General features: G+C 40.4%; 1 protein-coding gene across 1 annotated transcript in view; it reads right to left on the reverse strand.

The window, feature by feature from the left end:
• Positions 1–1210: 1210 nt before the first annotated feature.
• Positions 1211–23193, reverse strand: part of SRC (SRC proto-oncogene, non-receptor tyrosine kinase) — a 98964-nt gene continuing 76981 nt past the window's right edge. Inside the window, exons 4-12 of the mRNA XM_083358825.1 lie at positions 16586–16684; positions 14700–14803; positions 10972–11121; positions 9771–9926; positions 8202–8381; positions 7312–7388; positions 5984–6137; positions 4120–4251; positions 1211–1795 (exon numbers count right to left, since the gene is read on the reverse strand). Coding sequence (XP_083214951.1) covers positions 1587–1795; positions 4120–4251; positions 5984–6137; positions 7312–7388; positions 8202–8381; positions 9771–9926; positions 10972–11121; positions 14700–14803; positions 16586–16684 — 1261 coding nt within the window. The 3' untranslated portion in view covers positions 1211–1586. The remainder of the gene's footprint in view (positions 1796–4119; positions 4252–5983; positions 6138–7311; positions 7389–8201; positions 8382–9770; positions 9927–10971; positions 11122–14699; positions 14804–16585; positions 16685–23193) is intronic.

The following is a 23193-nucleotide window of genomic DNA, read 5'->3' on the forward strand; positions in this document are numbered from 1 at the left end:
ACAATACTCTTCAAATGTTTTGTCCGCAGTTATCCCCATCCGGCTCCTGGCGGATGGGGTTTTTAACCCAAAGTTGTTGAAATACATTAGGTTGGGGGAGGAAGACTAAGAATCACTCTGAAAGGAGCCTGCATGGATTTTGCAGTGTGTTTTCTGGATCAGGAGACTGGGTTTAAATCCCTGAAATTATCACCCTTAAACTGGGAAGACAGTTAAAATGACTGAACGGGGAAAGTGGGTAGGGATATCAGATTTTACAGAATTATTTAGGCTTTCCTAAATTTTATTTGAGTATTTTTACTTCCGTCCTTCCAGTGTATGTTGCTCAATAGTATATCATGGCAAAGAAAGTGGATGGCCATTGAAGCAGTGATTAGACCATGATTATAATATTAGATAGTAAACACAACAGGCCACTTCCTGCTGCAGTATTATGCTTCCAAGGCACTGAGGAATCCCAGACTGGGTTAAAATTAAAAGGCAGTGATGTGACCTAAGTGTGTGCTTAAAGAATTTATAGAATGCTATGTGGAAGACTAATATTTCCTAGGCAGAAGACTGGTATTAACAGCAGTTCAGTATGGGTAAAGGAAAGAAGGATTTTTTTTATAGGCTGAAGAAACTGATAATCTTCAGCTATCTACTGAATTAATGGGCTAGATGGGAAGACAAGCCTCCAGTCCAAGAAGATCTAACTCACTGCCCTGAACAATTTGGGGATCATTATTTGCTTTATGACATTATATGTCCTATCTTACGCAAATGCTGGGTACAGTTTCCCCAAGAATGTCCTTTACTTCATTTACAGCCAGAAGGCAAAGAACAACACAGTTTCTAAACAAACCAAATACATCCAGTTCAACCTATTATATGGCTAAGATTGGCAAGGGCACCTCCACGAACAGGACAAGACTGGATAGACAGTGGCACAGAAGAAAATGGTGTCAAATAGAAATAATGAATTACAAACACACAAAATGTGCAGTGTCCACAATATAAGCGAGCTACATTTTTTCCCCCTTGGATTCAGTCGGGCTAGATCCAGATATTTGATTACAAGTAGGGAAATTGTGCTGGTTTTGTCCATAAAGAAGAACAAAAGCCACGAGGGTCTGAAAGGCATACTTCCTTAGCATCAGAATTCAATCAGAAATGACTCAAGTGCTTTGATGCAGGATGGTCCTGCATCAAATGCAGGATTGTCCTGATGGCAATTCCTTCTAATCATAGTCAAGAGTGGTTTTGATGAAGGACACAGTCCTGAAAATAAGTGACTTTCAGGAGTAGAATCCTTGCTCCTACTTGATCTTTTCTTTTGCAGAAAGTTTTGGTGTTCCTGAAACTCCTCTGCTGTACTACAACCAACTTCAAATTGTTTACTCACAATCCATCAAGGCTTTCGTTAACCACATTTGTATAAAGTAATTGGTGCAATCCTTAAAAAGTAGGGCAACTTGTCAGAATGACAAAAACACCCTGGCTAGTACTCCAGCGGGAGTCCTAATATGACTCAAAAGTTCCTCTCTAGAGCACACTTGCCATTAGAGCAGCATAAAGTCTTCTGGCAACTCATCCAGTCCTCAGACCTATAGATTTTCGCCTGGCTGATACTGGGGCTCTGTTGATGTGAAGTAATCCTCCAGGAAAGCTTGGAGGTATTCAAAGGTTGGCCTTTCCTCAGGATCCTTTCTCCAGCACTGGCACATCAGATCGTGTAGCGATTCTGGGCACTCTGGTGGACAGGGCATCCGATAGCCTCGTTCTACTTGATCTAGGACTTCCCGATTCACCATGCCTGTGATACAAAAATGGGGAAAGATAGAGACAGAAGAAGAAGAAGAAAGAGAGAGATTCTTAATGTATCTAGTATATAAGGGAAAATACTAGAAATTGTTTCTGGTTTCATACATTTGTTCTTCTTTATTTTGTTGGAATCAAATAGTATACTCTCCAATCGAAATATACACAGGCATTGCTAATTATGTGAGCTCTTTCCAATGGTATAAACATTCCAGTAATGATTACAGAGAAGCAATATGTTCCCCTTTATTGGGTGTGTCCAAGCTGAAACTAGACATTTGTCAAGAATGCTTTAATTTGTATTAAATGCCTTACCCTAAACAGGGCTTGGTCTTGATTGCCCAAAGGCCCCTTCCAACTTTATGTTTCTATGATTCTTCTTAACTAATAAGCACAGAACTGGAAGTGCCAAGAAAGTCATCTTATCTAATTCTCTGCTCTATGCCAACACATCCAGAACAGATGGCTATCCAGCCACTACTTAAGTACTACTCAAGAAGAGCTTTCCTCAGAGGTTACCATGGCACAACAGTATTTTCTGAAGTAGGCTTTGAAGCAAGGCAAAGTTCTACTTTGCATTCAAAATCTAGGAAAAAAATCTGTGAGTGACCAACTAATGATGCCTCCCAGTTTAAGAGACTACACTGGGTATCAAGCAGCAGCAGCAGCCATCTTCAACATCCCCTTACATAAGCTATCCACACACTATGCTTTAAAAGAACTCTGCAAGAATCCAAATTCTACAATTCCTTTCCTTTGTTAAGACTGAAAAATATGTGCAGGCAGGGAATTGCAAAGTCTGTAGGTGGATAACAAGGCAATCTTTGAACTGTGAGTTTCAATTTCTGTCAAAATTGGCTTGTTGAATGAAGGGGAACAACAACAACACTGAAAAGTTACCCAAGGAAAAAAATCAAAATCTAATTAAAAAAAGAGTGGATATTGACAAATACTTTAAAATATATGAAGTCAGCAACATCTTAGTATTTTAGTTAATGCAGAATAATGTATTACATTTAACTTTTCTAACTGACTCTGCTATATTTCTTTTAGAACAAACCCAGACATTGCAGAGAATGGGGATATTTCCCCCTCTCAAGCCCTGGATACATCTTATCAATCAGAGCTTTGGTAAAAGATTTTAAAGGTTCCAAAAAAATTTCTGACACAGCTTCTGTCTCATTTCTCCATCTAAGGATCGAGAAAGCTGTGCAGTATCTTAAGAAGCTCAGCAAATTGTTTAATCAAATTGAATTAAAGCTTAATTAAAGGTAAAGGTTCCCCCGCACGTGCGTGCTAGTCGTTTCCAACTCTAGGGGCCGGTGCTCATCTCCGTTTCAAAGCCAAAGAGCCAGCGCTTGTCTGAGGACATCTCTGTGGTCATGTGGCCGGCATGACTAGACGCCAAAGGCGCACGGAACGCTGTTACCTTCCCACCGGAGTGGTCCCTATTTTTCTACTTGCATTTTTACGTGCTTTCGAACTGCTAGGTTGGCAGAAGCTGGGACGAGTAACAGGCGCTCGCTCTGTTACGCGGAACTCGGGATTCGACCCGCCAAACTGCCGACCTTCTGATTGACAGGCTCAGCATCCTAACCCACTGAGCCACCGCGTCTCTTACAAAGCTTAAGTAGAGCCCCCTTTTAAATCATGTGTCTGTGAGACAATTGTGGTATCACTATCATAGTCTGGGGAGGGGAGGAGGGCTTGCAGATGGTGCACTGTAGAACCTGAGTTTAAGCTTAGTAAGACTGGAAGTCAAGCTCAGAAGCTTCCTTTACGGACTGACCTTCAAGAATGGCTTACGGGAAGGCATGACATCATGCCAGAATGAAAACCCTGAAGAACAATGTTACCTCAAACTCCATTTCAGTTCAGAGACTTCCAGCTTGATTAGTTGTGCCATAGAAAAAGCAAATGACTGACAAGGATGTTCAGGGCTCTAAATAGGCCAGATTGGCACTCTCTCTCTATTGTGTGCTATCTGACAAGTGTTTTGGCCTGGTAATAACCCATCCAGCATTGGGAGAGGTGAAGAGCTGGTGAGATGAGATTTAGCTGCCACTGCCTGCTTTCAGATGGATTGGCCTTCATCACTTATGGTTAGTAGTGGGACCCCACTTTCAAGAGGAAAGAAATCTAGTCTGAACCAGTAGCTAAGTATGGCCAACCACATTCTAGCTTCCTCTTTCATGAATTATCTGGCTTTCTTCACCGTGTATTCCTTCATTAGATTTTTATCCCATGGAACTCATAGCAGATAGAAAGAGTTCCCTACAGCTGTTTTTGAAGCTCTTGGCACCTATATCACACACTTACCAGGATACGGCACTCGACCTTTGGTGGCAAGTTCTGTCAAGAGTATTCCAAAGGACCAAACATCTGACTTGATAGTGAACCGACCATACAGAGCAGCTTCTGGGGCAGTCCATTTGATGGGAAATTTAGCACCTAAGCACAGAGAAAGGAATGTACATAAAAAGGTTGAAAACTCTCATTCAGGTGTTCTTGTCTAGGGACCACGAAAAGAGGGAACAAGTGGAGAGGAATTACACTCACATGTGCCGCCATGTCTACCAACTACTTTTTATCATTCATCAGCTGTAAACAATACAATAGTAATTTGAAACATGCCTAATTATATATCTTGTTGGCAAATAAATCTCTTACTACCAAGGGCTTATTTTGGGGGAAACATGGTATCAGGGTGATCAGCCCGGTCGGGTGCCCCATCCCCCAGTGCATGCACAAAAGGCAGCGAGCTCAGAGGACCTGACAGTGTCCGGCAGCAGCCACAGATCATGGGCCCCTTGGCACAGCGCAGGTAAATCCAAGCATGGAGGCAGAGGTGGGGGGGAGGCAGGCGATCCAGACATGCTGTGTGGCTGCCTGGCTTGTGGGAGTCTCATGAAGTGGCACCGGCAGCAGGTGGAGGCAGAGGCACGGAGGGAGGCAGGTGATCCAGATGTGCTGCGCAGCCGCCTGGGTCATGGGGAGGCTTGCACAGCAGCACTGGCAGCAGATGGAGGGGAAGAAGGTAGTATCAGTAGGATGTAGGCATTCTCTTGCTCAGCATATACTGCTGTGTTTCTCAAAAAATAAGACCCACTCAGAAAATAAGCCCTAGCTGGCACTTTTAGTGCATTCCTAATATAAGCCCTACCCAAAAAATAAGCCTGGGAGGGTGGACGTGGCTAGCACAGGAGGCAACTAGCACATGGCGGCTGATGGTGTGCTCATGAGGTGCAGGTAAGCCCAAGTGTGGAGGCAGAAGCAGGGTGGGGGAGGCAGATGATCCAGATGCACTGCGTGGTCATCTCACTTGAAGGAGATTCATGGGAGGTTTGCATAGTGGCACTGGCAGCAGGCAGGGGCACAGGGGGAAACAGACAATCTGGATATGCTGTGAGGATGCCTGGCTCACGGGATGCTCGCACAGCAGCACTGGCAGCAGGCAGAGACAGAGGCACAGGGAGAAGGCAGGCGATCTGGATGTGCTGCGCAGCTGTCTGGCTTGCGGGAGGCTCACACGGTGGCACAGGCAGAGGCAGAGGGGAAAGGAATGCAATCTGGACATGCTGCATAGCCGCCTGACTTGTGGGAGGCTCGCACAGTGGCATTGGCAGCAGCAGAGGCAGAGACATGGGGGGAGAGGCAGGCGATCCCAATGGGCAGCATGACCACGTGTCCTGGCACGGCCACAGGTAAGCCAAGAGACGGTGGGATGAAGTGGGAAGCGTGTTGGGATCGCCTGCCTCCCCCCATGCCTCTGCTTCCACCTTCTGGCAGTGTCACTGTGCAAGCCTCCCACAAGTGAGACGACTGCGCAGCGCATCTGGATCACCTGCCTACCCCCCATCTCTGCCTCCACTCAGATTTACCTGCGCTGCATGGACTGTGGCTACTGCTGCATACCATCAGCCCCCGCATGCTCTCTGCCTCCTGTGCTGGCCACACCCACCCCATCCCTCTGGGCTTATTTTTAGGGTAGGGCTTATATTAGGAACACACTAAAAAATTGGGTTAGGGCTTATTTTCTGGGTGGGTCTTATTCTCGGGGAAACATGGCAATATCTGCTGAGCGAGAGAATGCCTGCATTCTACTGATACTATCTTCTTCCCTCTGAAGCAACAATTCTTCAGAAGTTATTTTTTACCTAAACAGGTTAAAGAGTGATCACACCTTGTCTTGCTGTGTATTCATTGTCCTCAATCAGTCGTGCCAGTCCAAAGTCAGCTACTTTGCACACCAGGTTCTCCCCCACAAGGATGTTGGCTGCTCGGAGATCTCTGTGAACGTAGTTCATCCTTTCCACGTAGGCCATGCCAGAAGCAATCTAACATCATTCCAAAGGCAAATTGAAGTCTAAGGCAACTTGACAATAATTTTGTTCTGCAGATTTTACTCCTTAAAGCATTAGTCAAATCAACAAGCCTTATTCATTTCACACCAAGGGAAATTCTGGGTTACAGTCATTTGTGTAGTAAAGTCTTGTATGATGGTGATCTTAAAATATCAGCTTGGGATACAGACTACATAATAGTTAATGATGAGGCTGACCACCATTTTTTATGACTAAGGCCTCTGCTACAGAGTAAATAGCTTACTTAGAAGCACTCAGAACTTCATGAGCGTTTGCAGAAGATACTTATTTAAGTCAGTTAAAGTTATATAACTACATTTACACAACAATAAAGCTTAATTAATGTTAATACTTCTTTGTGATTTGACCTGATGCACAAGCCCAAGCTATGTGGTTAATCTATAATTCAATATATTCTGCAAATTTTTTAAAAAATGAATTAATTCAATAAGCAGGTTATATTATTTAAATGCAGCCAACATATATTTTTCCCTGGCCTGACTCACTTCAAATTACAAGAAAAATCTTCAGTTGTGAATGCATTTATTAAAATGGTTATATTTCATTTTATATAAATAAACCCTAGATAAGATGCAATCAATTAAAACTACACAAAACAACAACAACAACATAGGTCCAGCAAATCCAGTGTATTAAAACTCCTATCACTGAGATCCCAAAAGCTTGGAGAAACAGTAATTTTTCCTTGATAGACATGCTGGTGCCATTCTAATTGAGCGTAGTGGTGGCGGTAGTGTTTGAACAGAAAAGTCTCACTCTCTCTCTTTATATCCACACAATCCACTGCAATGAGATGGCAGCAAACAAATTTAAAAAATACATAAAAGTAATGTATTACTTCTCATGGTGGGAGACAAAGAAAAACTCTTGCTAACAGTAGATCTTAATGTTCAGGCAGCTGCTCACAAGGGGTGTCCCAAATACGGTGATTCCAAGCAGAGTGCTGTATATTTTTAATCACATATTTGTGGATGAGCTCCTCATGTCCATATTCAAATAGAAAGAACACAGGAAACAGCAGATTGCTTTCTATACCAGTTCAGGACCTCCCTCCCAAACGCTGAGTCGTGATATAGACATGAAAAAGAGGCACTAAGTTATCTGCAGCAAAGTCCTTTAAACTCACCTGTGCAGCCATGTCTACCAGCTGGGGCAGTCTCAGGTACTTGCCCATCTCTCCCTTCAAAAAATCCAGGAGGCTCCCTACAGTAAAATAGAAAGTTGTCAGGAATTCAAACAGGGGGAAATCACGAAATCATTAAACTTTCTAAAACCCTTCAATTATTATCACTTAGCCACATGTGTAAATTGGGGTGTAATTTTCTATGCCTTGAGTTTTATTGTGACATGTTAAGCAAGAACTGAATCGTAAACTACCTATGTGATAAGCAATCACACAGTTCCTTCAGTGCTTGCTAAGCAGTGTATGAATTCATTCAGCCCCAAATTACAACACCACACCTTTTAGCAGTCAGCCTCATGTTTCACATGCTATTGTATCCAGTAACACAGAAATTAGAGGACGCGCTGGCTCAGTGGGTTAGGACACTGAGCTTGTCGATCAGAAGGTCGGCAGTTTGGCGGGTCGAATCCCGCATAGCAGAGTGAGTGCCTGTTACTTGTCCCAGCTTCTGCCAACCTAGCAGTTCGAAAGCACGTAAAAATGCAAGTAGAAAAATAGGGACCACTACGGTGGGAAGGTAACAGCGCTCCGTGCGCCTTTGGCGTCTAGTCATGCTGGCCACATGACCACGGAGATGTCCTCGGACAAGCGCTGGCTCTTTGGCTTTGAAACGGAGATGAGCACCGGCCCCTAGAGTTGGAAACGACTAGCACGCATGTGCAGGGGAACCTTTACCTTTACCTTAACACAGGAATTATAAATATAGCTAGGCAAACGTATATTTTCCTTCCAGTTTCAGATGTCTCCTCTGTCTGTGTTTTCCCTATTTCAGTCTGAAGAAGAAGAAAGCGTATCCAGAAATAGGAAGAACAGATAGTAGCACATGTAAGCACCTTTGCACATGTACTCTGTTACAATGTAAATTGGCTCTTCTGAAACCACAGCATACAGCTGCACCAGCTTTTCATGGCGCAGTTTCTTCATAACCTGAGCCTCCTGTAGAAATGCTTCTGGAGACATTGTTCCAGGCTTTAGAGTCTTGATTGCCACCCTGGTGGTACCATTCCAGGTCCCTGGAGAAGAAACAGAATTAGTTTTCTCAGCAAGAAGCATGACTTGCACAAGCTTAGTTTGTCAGGTACCAATCTCTTCAGATATTAAAACATATAAGTTACCAGATTTGGGGTCTGCTGATACTACATTCACTGTTATATACAATTATATACAAAAGAGTTGTGCTGGTGCAGTGGTTAGAATGCAGTACTGCAGGCTAACTCACTGCTCGCTCCATGAGTTCGATTTTGAGCAGCTCAAGGTTGACTTAGCCTTCCGTCCTTCTGCAGTTGGTAAAATGAAAAATCAGACTGTTGGGGGCAATACACTGACTCTGTAAACTGCTTAGACAGGGTTGTAAAGCACTATGAAGTGGTACATACAGTAAGTCTAAGACTCTAAGTACTGTTACTATTGTACATCCAAGTACAGATAAAGAATTGGTACAGAATACAGTTACTGTCAAAAGCAATAATCCAAAACTTCCATGCTGTCCTCTTATAAATTCACAATTTCAGAAAGAACTAGAGTCAAAATGAAACAGTCAGAAATGAAGGCCAAGTTAATTTTAAAATATGTATTCCTCTCCTAAGAAATTGGAAAGTAGAGTTCTAATTCCGCCTGCAGTTCTGTGATATAAATAGAAATGCAAAAACAGTCCTCCAGTCAGGTATCAAACATGCTCAACCATCTTTAATTAAAATGATTAAGAGATCCTCTTGGATCAGTTTCCTCAGAAATTTTATATTACGTCTATCAAGATAACAGAATGTTCAGGTTATCCACACTGAACCATCTTGGAAATAGACTTTCTGTATCATTAATACCCTATGCAAATTGAAAGGTATTAGTATTTAGTAGATGGCCAATATTTGTTTGAGATGTAGAGTTTGATCCCACTATCCTTGTCATTATCTTCATTTCCATTGATTTCAATGAGTCTGCTCAAAGGACTATATTTGAAAACTTCCCACAATCTTGTATGTTTGATAGTTATGTGTATGTTTGAGAGTTATGTTTATTTGTTCATTGGTTTATTGGATTTGAATGCCACTCAGTCACTGAAGTAACTCTAAGCACCTTATATGTTAGGATTAAAATAGCCATTGAATAATGAAATAGAAAACAGCAGTAATGCACAGTTAGTACAAGATCACACATTCTTTTGGTGCAAGTTCACCAGCTGATATTATACTATTAAAACAGCTGTTATAACTGACCTTACACCTTTTGCTATAGCAAGTCATAAAACAATGCAGCTGATTCCTTAGCAAATCAACAATCACCTCCCAAGTCATAGGACAGTCAAAAGTGAAAAGCTTGCTCTAAGTATTTTTCCATGCCTGAAAATACATTTTCAGAAATGCACTGTTCATCAGATAAAATGATCATTTCTTGGAAATTCTTACCCATCCAGACTTCTCCAAAGCAGCCTTGTCCAAGTTTGACCTCTAGTCGCAAAGATTCCCGGGGGATTTCCCAAGCATCTTTTGCCAAGCCCTGTGTCTGAGGCTTGCTGGTGGGGCAAACATTGGTAAGACGGTGGCACAAACCATCTGCATGTTCTATGAAAGAATAAAAATCAGTTGCAGAATGTAAGAACACCTATTTATTTTAGACCAGCCTGAATCTCCATTTTAAGTTTCATTACTTGACTGGAATTATAATATTTACTCTACTTCATGTTTCAATATAAGGTATTTGGCAAACAAATGAGCCCCAATTGAGAGCAGCTTAGGTACCTCTGATTGAATATCTCCTGCAGGTTGTCCTCATTTAGTAACCACAGTTGGAACCAGCAGCTTGGCCATTAAATGAAGCGGTTGTGAAACATCAAAATTTTATGATCTTATTTCCATTTTCCTTTGCTTTACTGACTGCAGACTGGTCACTGTTGTAACTGTAAAGTCTCTAAATAAGGTAGTCACTAAATGAGGACTATTAATATGGTGGTGTAGTCATTACTCTACTTGCAAACTTTTGAGTTATGAACTTTCACCCATACGTAACTCTTGGATGTTGGGCAAAAGTACACCATAACCAACTCTTTCTGCCTTCTTCTGATTTCTGCTTGCATACTGGTAGCTGACTCTCATGTATGCTGTTTGTTGTTTAGTTGTGTAGTAACTGTTTGGGGGGGGGGGTCTATTGTAGTGATTGTGAATGTTTGGAATTAAGTGCAAGAGTGATTTTTATGTTTGTTTGGATTTATGAATAAAGCAGATTTATGAACAGCATTTTGGAAAGTAGCCTGTTTGTCAGCAGAGGAATGTCTATACATTGAACATATAGTATTCAGTGTATCACTGTATTAGTCACAAAATGTATACTTTATTTTCTTTTCAAGAGTGATGAACAGGAATCTCACATTGTTTGCAGTGACAGTTCAAAGGTAGAAAAGCCATACATGGTCAGGCACTAAGAACAATTAAATTTGCATCCAACAATGTAATCTTTCATTGTTCATTTCATATTTAATACTTGATTACTTGGTGGAATGTCTTTCAAATATAGTCCCAACATATTCACTCTTTTCCTTACTCTGAGGTACCATGGACAGACATCTTTGCAGAGAACCCAGCCCTCATTAGAAGCTGAAATGACACTTACTGGAATAATAAGCAACTAATTGCTGAAGACTGCTGAATTGAGTACGGGATGTGATATAAAAGCCACCATTGTCCAGTTTGCGTATCTTGTAGTGCTTCACATTGAGGCCCTTGGCATTGTCAAAATCTGAGACAGAGAGGCAGTAGGCACCTGTAAAGAAAAAGTGAGAGCTATTTAAGCCTACAATCTTATACATAATTTGCAATCAATATTTATTAGGACTGATTAACCCAAGATGACAAGGCTATATTTTGTGTCTAAGTATGTGTGCATATTTTTCCTTCCTTCCTTCCTTCCTTCCTTCCTTCCTTCCTTCCTTCCTTCCTTCCTTCCTTCCTTCCTTCCTTCCTTCCTTCCTTCCTTCCTTCCTTCCCTCCTCCCTCCCTACCTCCATCTCCAAATAACTGAATGCTTCATATCAAAGCACACATGCAATTAGGTCATATGTTTCATGTATATTACATGTCTCTCTACAATGCAAGCTGCTGGTTCCACTTCACAATGGTATTTTAGAATAGGGAAAATACGGAATGCATACACAAGCAAATCTGTCAAAGCAGAATGTCTTGATCCCACTTATATAAAAGCAAATACTGATGCTACAGTCACCATGATAGCAGCTTCACAGCAGGATTAATATCTGGGGAAGGGGAATGCAGAAGGGACATCTTTGAAGAAAGCAACTGAGAAACCCAGGCTGTTCTAATTATGGCCTGCAGATGAATCAGTCTTCATTCTGATCCTGTCAAACCTCACCAACTAATTTGTATGGGGTTCACAGAGGAGGCCTTGATGGCAGGTCTTTGCTGCAACTCTTAAGCAGAAAAATCTATAGGGAAAACCGCTTTCTCCTTTGCTGTTAGTTCAATGCTCCAATTAAATGGAGAAAGTGCTGCTCTATTAATATGACCATGGTATCAATTTTAGGGTATTACACAAAAATCAGGATTCCAAAATGTTTTCAAAACATATACAATTCTGAATTAGATCCTTGTTTCCTCTATGACATGTGTCTTCACCCCAAACCCAAAATCTGCCCATAGGCAACACTTTGACCACAATTAATACAATTAAGATAAAATCTAAACGATTAACACGAAGATGTTTAGAACCTCTTGTAAAGGTCTCAGAAATTATTAGGAAAATAGATTTCTAACATTGCTGTTTAGCATTTATGAAGATTTTTTTTACAAATGGCCCAAATCTTTTTATTCATGTCAAACTCACACTCATGGTCTGTGACCTGTTTTATAAATGGATGTTTAATCTTATTATTTTGAATAATTTTCATTGGGAATTTGCCTAACAAAATTGGATTAAAACCAGACTAAGTTAGACATGTTTTATTTTTATCTATGAGACAAATCACTTGTGGATAACTTTGAGTCCTATGTCTAGCATGTCTGGATCCAACTCACTGTAAATGAATAATGTCAGGCAAATGAATGGTCTGAATATGCTATGTTGTATGATCTCTTGTGCCAAGTCAACATCAGTTACAAACAATACTTGATTTTAAAACACACTCAGACCAAAAGCTGAGATTCCCAGCAGTCTGAAATTTGTGCCACTTTTCTTATTTTTCTCTGAATATGCATGACATACATGCAAGCCTTGCAATTTTAGCTTGTTTCGTGCTTTTTTAAAAAAATGCAATATATGGATACTGCTAAATCAACCCTGTGCTTATGCAGATTTTCTGGTTGGTACATGTGCATTGTTTGTTGCTGTTCTTTTACTCACAAACACAAACTCTACACCTGTTCCATAAATGTAACAAACAACAGCTCCTTGGCAGGATAGAAAGAGAAATCAGAGTTTCCTGTTGCTATTAGTTACCCAGCTATTTCCCCATCCAGTGACCTAGTTTCTACAGTATTTATTTTTTACAAAAAAGAGAAGTACAGGACTGAAGTCTCTGTTTACGTTTAAATCCCATCCAGTTCTCCACCCTTCACACTGGTATACAAGAGGGAGATAGAGGATGCAGTCCCCTTGACAGAACCAACTGTATGTACAGTATAGATGGAATGGACAAGCAGGGACAATAAGTGTTAGGACTATGTCTATTGCCTAACTGGTTGGGTTGGCAATATATAAACCAAGACTGTATGGTTGCAGTTAAAGCTGTAATGCAGGGGTGTCAAACTCAATTTCATTGAGGGCCGCATCAGCATTGCGGTTGCCCTCAGGGGGCCGGGTGGGTATGGCCAGGGTGGGCGTGGCCTACTGGGTGGGCGTTGCTAGAGTGTGTATGGCCTACTGGGTGGGCGTGACCAGCTCTACATCATTTGCATCAAGGGTGCCTATGGGGGCCTAGGCAGGAGTGGGACAGATCTGAGGGTCTCTGGCAGAAGGAGGGTCTCTGGGCCAGGGCCAAGGCAGTGGGGGCCATTCCCTCACTGTTTCCAGGATGGCTTCGCGGGCCACATGAAACCACTTCGTGGGCCGGATCTGGCCCCCGGGCCTTGTGTTTGACATGTCTGCTGTAATGTATACCTTTAATAGTGAATGCACTGCGCTATAATTTCTGCTGATTGGTCAGCAATGTCCCTAATGGCCATAAGAGGGAGCTAGAGACACGGCTTCTCTCTCTCTGTTACGTTCACTCTCGCTTGCTGTTACTTGCTGTTTATCGTGATTTGTGGCTTTGCTACTGTTTTGCTAAACCTGTAGAACTGTGTTTGACTTACGGACTGGTAAGAAGACTCTGTATCGGATAATCCTTGGACTGTTGTTATCTGCTATCTTTTCATTACTCGTGTATGACCTGGACTGTTTTTTCCTGGACTGTGCTATTGTCTTATCCCACAAGTAAAACTTTGTACACACCTCAGTGTATCTGTGTGGTTGCTGTGTAAACTTAACTACTCTCAGTATCCTCTTTTTTGTGTGCAAGCTCTCTTTCGCTCAAGAGTTGCTCTGCTCATCCTTGTCAATAAGTATGCTATTAACATAAGAGATGGCATACCTCTTGTGATTATTGCCTGCAATTATACTGTATATCAGGCAAGAAAAAAGACCCTTGGAGAGACAATACATGCTCCAAGACCCCAGGTCTGTAATCTTCCTCTACTCTACTACTGCAAGTTTAACCATTATTTACATGGTTGCAATAGTTTATCATTCTTAAAGTAACCCATATTAACTACTGCAGATAATTGCTTTTCATTGCCTCAGACAAATGGCATAAATAGAAACCTAACAGAGGACCCACTCATGGGGTTCCTTTGCCTCATACTTCAAGGCTTCTTCAATTCTAGTTACTGCAGCCTGAAAATATGTAAAATACCCCATTTTACATTTTCTGCTTTGAAATGACAGGAAGTTCTGGGAGCTGCAAAATGTGTAAAGTAAACACAGGCATTAATACAGGTCTTAAAAGACAAAGAATCCAAGTTCCTCCTCATCTCTAGAAAACAACAGAAAACTGTGAGCCCCCCCACCCCCAGTGTGTATGATGTTGACACATCCATGCTGAGTTCTTGCATTTAAAATGTTAATCACAGCCCATGACCACTGAGAAATTGCCAATATTTAGGGTGAATGAGAGATAATTCCCAGTTTGAATATAGCAAAGGGTAGGTGAAGAGTGGTTTAACCATTAGAAGTTTGGGAAACATCCTTCTACGGGCAGAGAGAAAATTCTATTGTCTCCATTGAAATGGAAGACTGAGTTTCTAATACATTCTCGCGTAAGCATCTTTTACTTTTCCAGTGATTATTACCTTTTGTGGTCTCACTCTCTCTTGCCAGAAAAGTCCCTCGGGGATTCTCTGGATTGAGCAGTAATCGTTCAGATTCTCGGCGGGTTATCTTGCCAAAATACCATCTGCAATAGTAGAACATAAATAAATGTAGCAAGATCTCTTCTTCATTTAAATCACTGCAAACATTTCTGCAGACGGAGGAATCCAATATTTTCTCCTATAAATATGTAGCCTCCAAAGGTTAAAGGTCATGCCAAAATAATTTCAGTCAACAGGAAAGAGTGCTAATATTTTTCAGCTGCATTCTAGATAGCAAAAATCTAGACTGGCAATGATTAGAAACCTCATTAGATTTCAGCACCTTCAAAATATTGCATCATCTGAAAGCAAGATTTATAACAATGTGAGGTTTTGAGGACTCACACATTTTAAATTACTTTAATGTGGAAAAATATTAAATGCTATTTTGCGATGGGTAAAGCATTTTGGAATGGGTTAACATCACTGCATTTCTAGAGCTCACATTGCCAAAATTTGTAAGATTCTAAAGTATCGGAATTCAAGCAGGAGATAGCATGTAAACCTTGAGCTGGCCCCTCTTGTGAAGCAGTAGCATTCTTGAAAAGTTGACACATTAGGGATCCTTTTTGATGTATTAGGAATCCTTTTCTTGAATATGTTGATGTTCCAGTTTCACAGTTTTTCAAATATGTTTTAATCTGATCTAATCATTTTGTACTGTGCACATTAAGCTCTAAACCTTCCAGTTGGTGTCAGAAGCATTAAATGAAAAAGCAGTTAAGCGCCAAGATGCTATAAAATATAATAACTTCCAGAGAAGTAGCTATCCTGCTGCTCTGAAATTAACCGTTCGTAAATACAGCCAGATGAAAGGCAATAATAATGCAAAATCAATACTGACTATCTCACTGATACAAAATGCTGTGATGATGACCATTGATTTAGATGACTATGAAAAGAAACTAAATCAATTTATTATGCCTATCAGCAGGTAATTTTCTCTTTAGGCAGCATGTCACTAAATGCTGAGGCAACACAATTCCTTTGAAAGAAAGGTTTGGTAATGCAAAGGAGCACATATGAAGATCTCTTTTCAAATCATTAAAGCAATGACGTCTTCTTTCAGACACGTATATTTGCCAAGTATTGTTGAAAAGTCTGGGATTCCTCCAGCTCAGCATTCTAGATTCTCCCTATAAAAATGTTAGTAATAAAATAAAAATAAAGCATAATTTTCCAGAATCTCTTTAATCTTAGACTTGAAGGGATAGACCAATAATGTATATCAGTTCCTCCTCGCTTGCAAAAGTTTCCTGAATTAATATGCCTGCTAATTTGCTATTTATTTTCAAAGCTGACCTAACAACGTCAGCTTGGAACTCTCCTTCCCATCACAAATAAGATTAGCAATGTCATTCTTGATATTGAGAAAGTTGTTGAAAATATGGTTTTAAAGAAATGAGTACAGAATATAGCTAAGATGAAGAATGGCTTAAGCTATCTGATAAATTTGCATCTATCAGCACCTTAGTAAATGCCAAAAAAAAAAAGCTAAGCTTCTTGGTTGTTGCTATATTCTTTTGTTTTTGAAGTAAATCTAAATGTGGGAACTCATTCTCTTGAAACACAATGTGTTTTCTGCAACTAAAAGTTCTTCCTACCCTCCATAAACACACCATTTGACACTGAAAGTTATCTAGAGAATGTACATACAGTATTTGTGAACTAGCCGAAAGTCACATACTCGGGAATTCTGTTTAAGAGAATTGCAAAATGATTTCAGGGTTGCCCTCAAATGGTTATAACTAAAATGATTTTGTCAATAATATCTGATAAAAGGCTTAACATAATTATTTTCAGTCGATTTATAATATTTTAATTACTCTTCTGCTTGGATGGAATCTGAAGGTGCGACGTAGTTACTGGGGATGTAACCTTTCTGGCCAGTTGTGAGGGAGTGAGCCAGCCACCAATCTCCTTCCCTGGAAAACACAAAGCAAAATAATACGTCAGTGAGAACAAATTGGTCAAATTACTTTCTCCATCCATCATTATTACCAGTTATCCCCAAAGATTTTGCTTCCGTTTCTCCTGCCCATTGGCTTAAGTCAAATCTCTATTTGGGGGGCATATTCTATTTTAGATGTTGGCCAGAAAACTTCATGAAAGCTAAGACTTCCAGCAGTATTTTCAATCCTGGTGTCTTCTAGAAGTGAGGAGACTAATTCTAGAATTTTCAACCAACACAACCTTTGGCTGGGATTCTGGGAATTGCAATCCCAATATATCTCAAAAGTAGCACATTGTTAAGAGAAGAAGAAAGAAAAGCTCCCTAACAGTCTTGGTTCTTTTCTTGCAATAGATCAGCAGTGCTCTTTTGAATTTCTAGAAAAGGAGATATGACAAAATTTGGCAGAAGTATTTATGGAGATAGCCGAAGCAAAATGATTTTCTACATTCACTGTGATTCAGATTTGCTGGGAGGCAATTCAGGTTTGCAACATGGATGCTTGAGGCCAAACACATTCCTATTCAGAAAATAGGAATTTATTTTTTAAAAATCTTTTTGAAATAAGACAGAGATTGTGGTTTAGCTATCCATTCAATTTTGTATATCTTCCAACAATACCATAAATGAATTATAATAACCTTTTTCACCTATGCATTGAGCCATATTCATATTTAAATATGCATTGCACACATATAAAAATTACCGTAATTTGGATGGAATGATGGGTAAGAATATGCAGAATTGACACAGACAGAATAGAAACAGAAAGGAACACCCACTGCCTATTTTGCAGGATGCCCATTGGCCATCCTGGCTTAGGAAACGAGAAAATGACAATGAAATATAAATCAGCCCATTCAAACACTGTTTTTCAGATAGGGTAAATGGATGCCTGCTCTAAGTAACAAAGCTCATGGAAGAAATGCATTATTATTATTATTATTACTATGGTAGGTCACACAGTCAGCCAGATGTTTAGACTAGATTTGGCATTTGGTATTTGATTAGTCTAGTTAAGTGACAACACAAGGTCCTTTTAAATAAGGTGTTTCCTTACTTAAAAGGGAAGGGTCGACACCCTGTTGAAAATACCTTTGTAGCCCTTTGAATTTGAACCAGATCTGGTTGCTGAAGGAAGCATTGGAAGTCCGTGAAAGCAGAGGTAGGATCAGGAAGGAAATAGGCATACAAACATAAGAAGAGACATTGTGATAATAAAAAGGGCAGGCACAGCCAAAGCAAAGTTTAAATGTGCAACATCTTAAAGCAGTGGCCAATGATTAGGCCACTTGCACAGCTTGGGAACTACTGTATTCCTGCTCATTTGGAGAGCATCAGGTGGAGAGAGAGGCTGCCGTGGAATAGCATTAAGATATTAAAACTCATTTGTGCTGTTGGAAAAAGATGAGAAAGAAGCTGGGGAGAAACGTATAGAGATAGTCCTCGACTTATGATCACAATTGAGCTCAAAATTTATGTTGCTGAGCAAGACAGTTGTTAAGCAAGTTTTGCCCCATCTTGCCACCTTTCTTGCCACAGTTGCCACAGCATCACTGCAATTGTTGTTACTTACAAGGTTGTTAAGGGAATCTGGCTTCCCCATTGACTTTGCTTGCCAGAAGGCTGCAAAAGATGATCCCATGACCCTGGACACAACAACCCTCATAAATGTGAACCAGTTGCCAAGCATCTCAGTTTTGATCACATGATCATGAGGAGACTACAAAGGTTGCAAGTGTGAAAAATGGTCATAAATCACTTTTTCCAGTGCCACTGTAACTTCCAACGGTTTCTAAACGAACTGTTGTAAGTTGAGGACTACCTATATACCAGAGAAAAGAAAACAAGCAGGTGTACCCAGAAACCACAAAAACAAATGCCTCTAGATGGGATAAACTAAAAAGATCGGCCTTCCTTAGTCTGGGCCCCTTCTGGTGTGCTGACTAGAGAATCCAAGGAGTCAAAGTTCACACATCTAAAGGGTCACAAAGGCTGGGAAGGCTGATAAGGAAACAGAGAAGGCAATCTGCTTCACCGAACCAACTTGTGTTTGTAGCATAGTAACACAACGATGCAGTCTTCCACAATACTATTTGTTAGGCAGAAAAGAAATACGAAATTAATTCATTTTACGTATTTCAAGGTTGATTTCATAAGGCATTCACTTAAGACCATTGAGAGATGGGGAGCTAGTTGTGAGATCATGTACAGGTAGTTCTCGACTTACGACCACAACTGAGCTCAACATTTCCATTGCTAAGCAAGATAGTTGTTAAGTGAGTTGTGCTCCATTTTATGACATTTTTGGCCACAGTTGTTAAGTGATTCACTGCAGTTGTTGAGCGAATCATGTGGCTGTTAAGTGAATCTGACTTCCCACACTGACTTTGCTTGTCGGAAGCCAGCTGGAAGGGTTACAAATGGTGACCCTGGGACTCTGCAACTGTTGTAAATACATGGTGGTTGCCAAACGCCCAAATTTTATCCACATGATCACGGGGCTGCTCCAACAGTTGTAAGTGTGAAAAACAGTCATAGTTTATTTTTTCCGGTGTCATTGTAACTTCAAAATAAGTCAAGAACTACCTGTATTCCTTCCCTCTTGATTATTATGGGCGCCCCGGAACTATGGAATCAGCTACCGGTTGAGCTCTGGATGGCACCCGATCTTCGCTCCTTTCGTCGCGATCTAAAGACATTCTTATTCGAACAAGCCGGCCTGGCCTGATGGGGGATTGGTGGGGTTTTTATTGTGTTTTAATACTTGCATTTACTGTTTTTAGTGGGCATATATTTAATTCCTTTTTAACTTTTGTAACTTTGTATTTTTTATTCTTGCCCTGTTCACCGCCCTGAGTCCTTAGGGAGAAGGGCGGTATATAAATATTATTAAATAAATTAAATATTATTAAATTATAGGGTTACAAGGAAGGAGAATATTTGTAGCTGAGGGTTGACATGACGGGTCCTTGGTGCTCTCTGAGCTTGCTTGTTTTCTTGCAGGTGTTTCATTACCCTAACTAGGTAATATCATCAGTGCTAGTAAGGAGTGCTGTTTGCTGTCAGTTTAATGAGCTCAGAAGAGAAAAAGACTCCAACACCTTCCCACCAATAATCAACATTCAGATCAGCATAGATTAACTCCAAGGTCACCTTCAGACCAACCATCAAGTAAGCAATACCTCAATCAAGAAACTCCCACAGAGCCATTAGTAAACAGCCCTACCAAAGAATTCCTAAGGCCACCCCCCACCCACACAGGCAGGCAAAACACCAGAATATAAACTGACAGCAAACAGCACTCCTTATTAGCACTGATGATGTTACCTAGTTAGGTAATGAAAAGTCTGCAAGAAAACAAGCAAGCTCAGAGAGCACCAAGGACCCCTTTCTTATAGGGTTTAAATTTTTTCAACTTTGTTTGCTGATTACTATGTTTTGTTGGGCTTTATTTTGATTATTCCTGGGTTCTTGTTGTATAACCTCAGAAAAATAGTGATTACTTAGCAGACTAAATGCAGAAGTTATCAATATCTGCACTGTTAACAGTTCATACCATCCCTTAAGGCAGGGGTCTTCAAACTTGGCCCTTTTATGACTTGTGGACTTCAACTCCCAGAATTCCTCAGCCAGCAAAGCTGGCTGAGGAATTCTGGGAGTTGAAGTCCACAAGTCATAAAAGGGCCAAGTTTGAAGACCCCTGCCTTAAGGGGTAACATGGTTTTCACACATCGAAATCCAGCAGCAGCAATATCCAGTCCTTACAGAAACAGGTTAACAAATTTAGATTAGAAAAGTGCTTAAAGGCCACTTCTTACTACTAGTGAAAGTGTCCGATTAAATCAAAGTTGCAATGCATCTTAGGAAGCATTAGGATAAAAACAAAAAAAACCCTGCAAATCTCTTGGCCTTGAGATGAGCACAGCAAAATCCCAATAGAAGAATTCAGTATCTGATTTGTACTACAGACCCAGTAAAACCAGAGCAAAATGAGAATAAATATCCAGACAAGCTTCAGCCACAACCTGCAAAAGATGAGATGCTGTGGGATAAGCCAGCTATGCTTCCAAGAGGGAACTAGGTCAAAAGTGAGGACTGCAGGACTTCATTCTGCTCCTGGCTCTCTGTGACCCAGCCAACAAGCATTCACAGAATGTCCAGGTGGCTTCAAATGGCCTTATCATGCAGAATCGCTCTGAGACAGCCACTAGCATAAACGAAGTGGTGCAAATTCAGTCTAATCCTCCACAAATCCCTGGGAACCAGAACATTGGCTTCTAAATTCAAATTTATCTGAGGTTTCCAAATGCTTGGGGCGGGGGTTTTACTGTCTATATCTGTGTGAAGATAGGATCTTCACAATTACAGAACTTTTTAGAGAGAATTTTTGCATGTTTTTCCCTAGTGTTCTTATGGTGCAAGCTAAATAGCAGCTGGAAAAATGTGTACCAAATGTTACTTACACTGATCATACGATTTTTATATGCAGGTGCTGTATAGTTATTGTGATATTTCAAATCAAACTTAGCATTATACTGGGGTCAACAATTAACTCTTAACAGAAATGTATGGGTCATTTTCTTCTACAGCTGGCATGTTGGCCTTCATTGCATTGGCAATTAATTAGCAGTATTTGTTTTGTTTGTTTCATGTTATATTCATTCTTCCAGGAAGAGGAGGAGGTAGCAGACTGGGGAAAGCCCATTAATAAAACAGCAAAAAAATTGCTATTATGCATTACATAATATCATACTGTGACTGAAGCAGAGAGATTTCAAAAGGTAATGGGCAAATGTGAGGGGAATGTCAGCTACCTTGCAGATGTACTGCTATTTGAGGTGTCAGAATTAAGAAGGATCTCCCTGCAAAGAATTTAAAATAGGGTTCTGGATACCAATTAGGATTGCTCCCTGCTGGATGTAGGAAATGCAGTGTTAAAGCATTCCTGAGAACTATTCCATTCTGCTTGACACTGTCCTCTATGTGTTGATCCTTTATTTAAGAAGTCTTCTATCTGGAAATAAAGGAACAGGGTATTACACACAATGGAGCTCTGTTCCTCTCCTCTGTCGTCCCCTCCCCCCTTTTGATATATTTTGGAATGCTGATTAGCTGAACACACACGGGAGATCACAACAGTCACTCAAATTTGAAAACACTGAAAAATATCCCAAGAGAGGAGAGGAGAAGGATAGGGTGTTATTTAAGGAGCAATTCTCAATGAAACAACAGATTTGTCTTGGGTATTGTTGGGAGACCACAACAGGAACAAAGGCTTTCATCATAATCACTAGAGTAACATTGCTTTTAAAACTTTAATTTTCATACTAGAAGAAATACCTGGACTTGTCCCTATCCCTTACAAAAAAAAAATAAAACAAAAAACACAGCATTGCCCCAATTATCAGAGGTTTAACCATTGTGTTGCTGAAATGACAAAGCATTGGCTGTGATGTCAAATGCAAACACTGCCCTTTTGTACTTGCATTGTGATGATTGATGGAAAGATTTTAAGGGTAGAGGTTGTGCTGCAATGTCATAACAGATTTGCTGACTTGATCTCTCACTCAGACACCTTTGGTTATTATGGAAAATTAACCATAACTACTATTTTTCCCAGAAAGGCCAGAGGAAAAAGGATGGTCTTATTTGCAATTAAAAAGCAGCAGCACTAAAAAAAAAACATTTGTTATGACATACTGTATATGCTATTTTGAATTTTCCACTTTAGACAGCAAAATATTTTAAACTACTTTTGGCAAAAAAAATGCCCTCCCTGAAAACAACTGAAAACACAGTTTTTAAAGCAGGTGTTCAGGCTCCAAAGAACCCTGGACATCAATGAAACAGCTGCTAACAAAGACTATTTAAAATTATTTCTGCAGAATAACTGGAACGTCCAGCTGATGGCAGCACCAAATGGATCTTGTACATTGGCCACCAGGATGCATTACATTTCTAGTTTTATCCTTATTGGGAATCACCAGACATAGCTAGATATTATACTGTGGGCTCAAACTTTCTACTGGAAATTGAAACTCACAGACCTTCACACTTTGGATAACTATATCTAGAGCATTAGCTTTAGGACAATAGTTCAATGCTCAATAGTTGTAGGAAAGATATCCAGAGGTCTTCAGAATAGCTTTTTTAAACTCTGAGAAGAGCTTAGGATCTTAAAAATACTAAGTACTGTAGTTTGGACTGGTTGGTTTTGGATTCAGAGACTACCAGGATTCAGACCACTAGGTCTGTAATCTAGACTGGGAAATTGGGCAGCTATCCTGAAAGAAGACAAGGTACCTCTGTACTGTTGCCAAGAAAATACCACATAGATGTTCACCTAGTCTCTTTTGAGATGTTCTGATTCCTGGTCATAATTTTTTACATACAGGCATGGTAAAGATTAGCTAGCCATTGAAAGGTGCAGTTTCAGATTACAGAAATGGGCAGAAGGTGGATGTTGCATACTTGCAATAT

This window comes from Vipera ursinii, assembly GCF_947247035.1.
Source record: "Vipera ursinii genome assembly, chromosome: 3".
NCBI classification, from domain to species: domain Eukaryota; kingdom Metazoa; phylum Chordata; class Lepidosauria; order Squamata; family Viperidae; genus Vipera; species Vipera ursinii.